The sequence below is a fragment of the Sturnira hondurensis genome, unplaced genomic scaffold (assembly GCF_014824575.4).
Source record: "Sturnira hondurensis isolate 20B ecotype Veracruz unplaced genomic scaffold, ASM1482457v3 Scaffold0013419, whole genome shotgun sequence".
In the NCBI taxonomy this organism is placed as follows: Eukaryota; Metazoa; Chordata; class Mammalia; order Chiroptera; family Phyllostomidae; genus Sturnira; species Sturnira hondurensis.
The window spans coordinates 1499-3013 of record NW_028086050.1 but is presented as its reverse complement, the minus strand read 5'-3'; the positions used below and the strand labels follow the sequence as shown (position 1 = coordinate 3013).

The following is a 1515-nucleotide window of genomic DNA, read 5'->3' as shown; positions in this document are numbered from 1 at the left end:
ACGCATGTAGGTTTTAGAGGAGAAAAATAGGAAAACAAATTTTGAAGCAAAAAATGTGGTAAAATATTTAATAACATAAATAACAATATTTCACCAATGTAAATGTGAACAGAACTCAACAGCAGCATTAACAACTATTCTTCCTCCCAAATTTGGGAGGGGAGGGGAAGAAAGATGGGGGGGAGTGCGTCTTGTAGTCTGAAAAATACGGTATATACTGTATTCTTACAATAAAGTGAGCTAGAGAAAAGAAAGTGCTTTGGACAATCACAGAGAAAACACAATCACAGTATTTCCCCCCAAAATAAAATCCGCGTATAAGGGGACCCACGCTGTGCCAACCTGTGCCATGTTTACTTAAGGACCAGCAGGCCCCTTCCCACGGGGGACTCACGTAATTGCCGGCCAGGTCAGGATGGTTCTTCTCTATGCCGTCATCCAGGATGGTAACCACCACGTTCTTCCCCGTGTAGCCTCGATTCCACGCCGCCTGCACGTTCATTTCCGACCGGCAGCGAGTACCCTTGGGCCCGCAGTGCTGGGGGCACAGAGAGAGAGACACAGGGGCGCTCTTGACCCAGAGCTGACCCCAGGCGCGGCCAAGCAGAGGCCCTCTGATGCTCGGGAGCGGGAGCGGGTGGGCGAGAGCGCCGCCCCTTCTCCCCTAGTTCCAGAAGAGCCCAAGGGTTGCGTGTGTGGGGTGGGGAGCTTCTCTCCTCATGCATGTTCTGTGCCTGCCAATCTATCGTTTTCCTAGGACATCATCTCTCTTTGGGGGTCTCGTCCAGGGGCTCATGGTCACCACTGAATGAGCCTCATGGCCTTCATCAAAGTGCTTCCCAGCTTTGATGGGAACAGGCCCCCCCAGGGATTTGCACATAATTTTTAAAAATCCACAAGAAAGCAGGTGCCGCCCAGCGTGAAAGCGGAGGTTTACACCCAAGGTGCAGTGAGTGCGTGAGTCTGTTTGGAGTGTGGTGGGGGGTGGGGTGGGGATTAACCTGCCCCAGATACGCGCCCTGCAGCTGGGGGTCGGAGGCCAGACAGGCCACGCCCTACTCACCATGTACCACATGTTGGACCAAAGGGGGTCGATGAAATTCAGGGTGTGGGGGTCACTCTGCGCCTGTCTCTTCACCCTGCGTTTGACTTCTTGCTGTTGGAGCCATTTCACCTGTCAGGGAGAAATGCAGTTACGGTTTATTTTATTTTACTTGCTTATTCGTTTTTATTGAATGTATTGGGTGTGACACTGGTTCATTAAATTGCATGGGTTTCAGGTGCACCACCCTGTAACACGTCACCTGTAGGTTGTATTGTGGGTTCGCCCCCCAAGTCCGGTCTCCCTCCATCACCGTGCATCCCCACTTCACCCTCCCTAATGGTCATCACCGCCCTCAGCAACGTTGTCGTCTGTGTCAGTGAGTTTCTTTGTTTCCTTAATCCCGTCACCTTTTTCTGCCCAGCGCCACAGCCCCCCACCCCACGACCTATTCTAAAAGAGCTCTCCTGGTT

General features: G+C 52.0%; 1 protein-coding gene across 1 annotated transcript; it reads right to left on the bottom strand.

Annotated features, from left to right (window-relative positions):
- Positions 1-288: 288 nt before the first annotated feature.
- Positions 289-1203, bottom strand: LOC118997757 (proprotein convertase subtilisin/kexin type 6-like; the record flags this gene model as incomplete). The annotated part of the gene is made up of 2 exons (XM_037061618.1): positions 1064-1203; positions 289-538 (listed from the first exon to the last, which is right to left on the bottom strand). Coding segments are annotated over exons 1-2 (262 nt in total), but the record flags the coding sequence as incomplete, so codon positions are not given.
- Between the last annotated feature and the right edge of the window lie 312 nt (positions 1204-1515).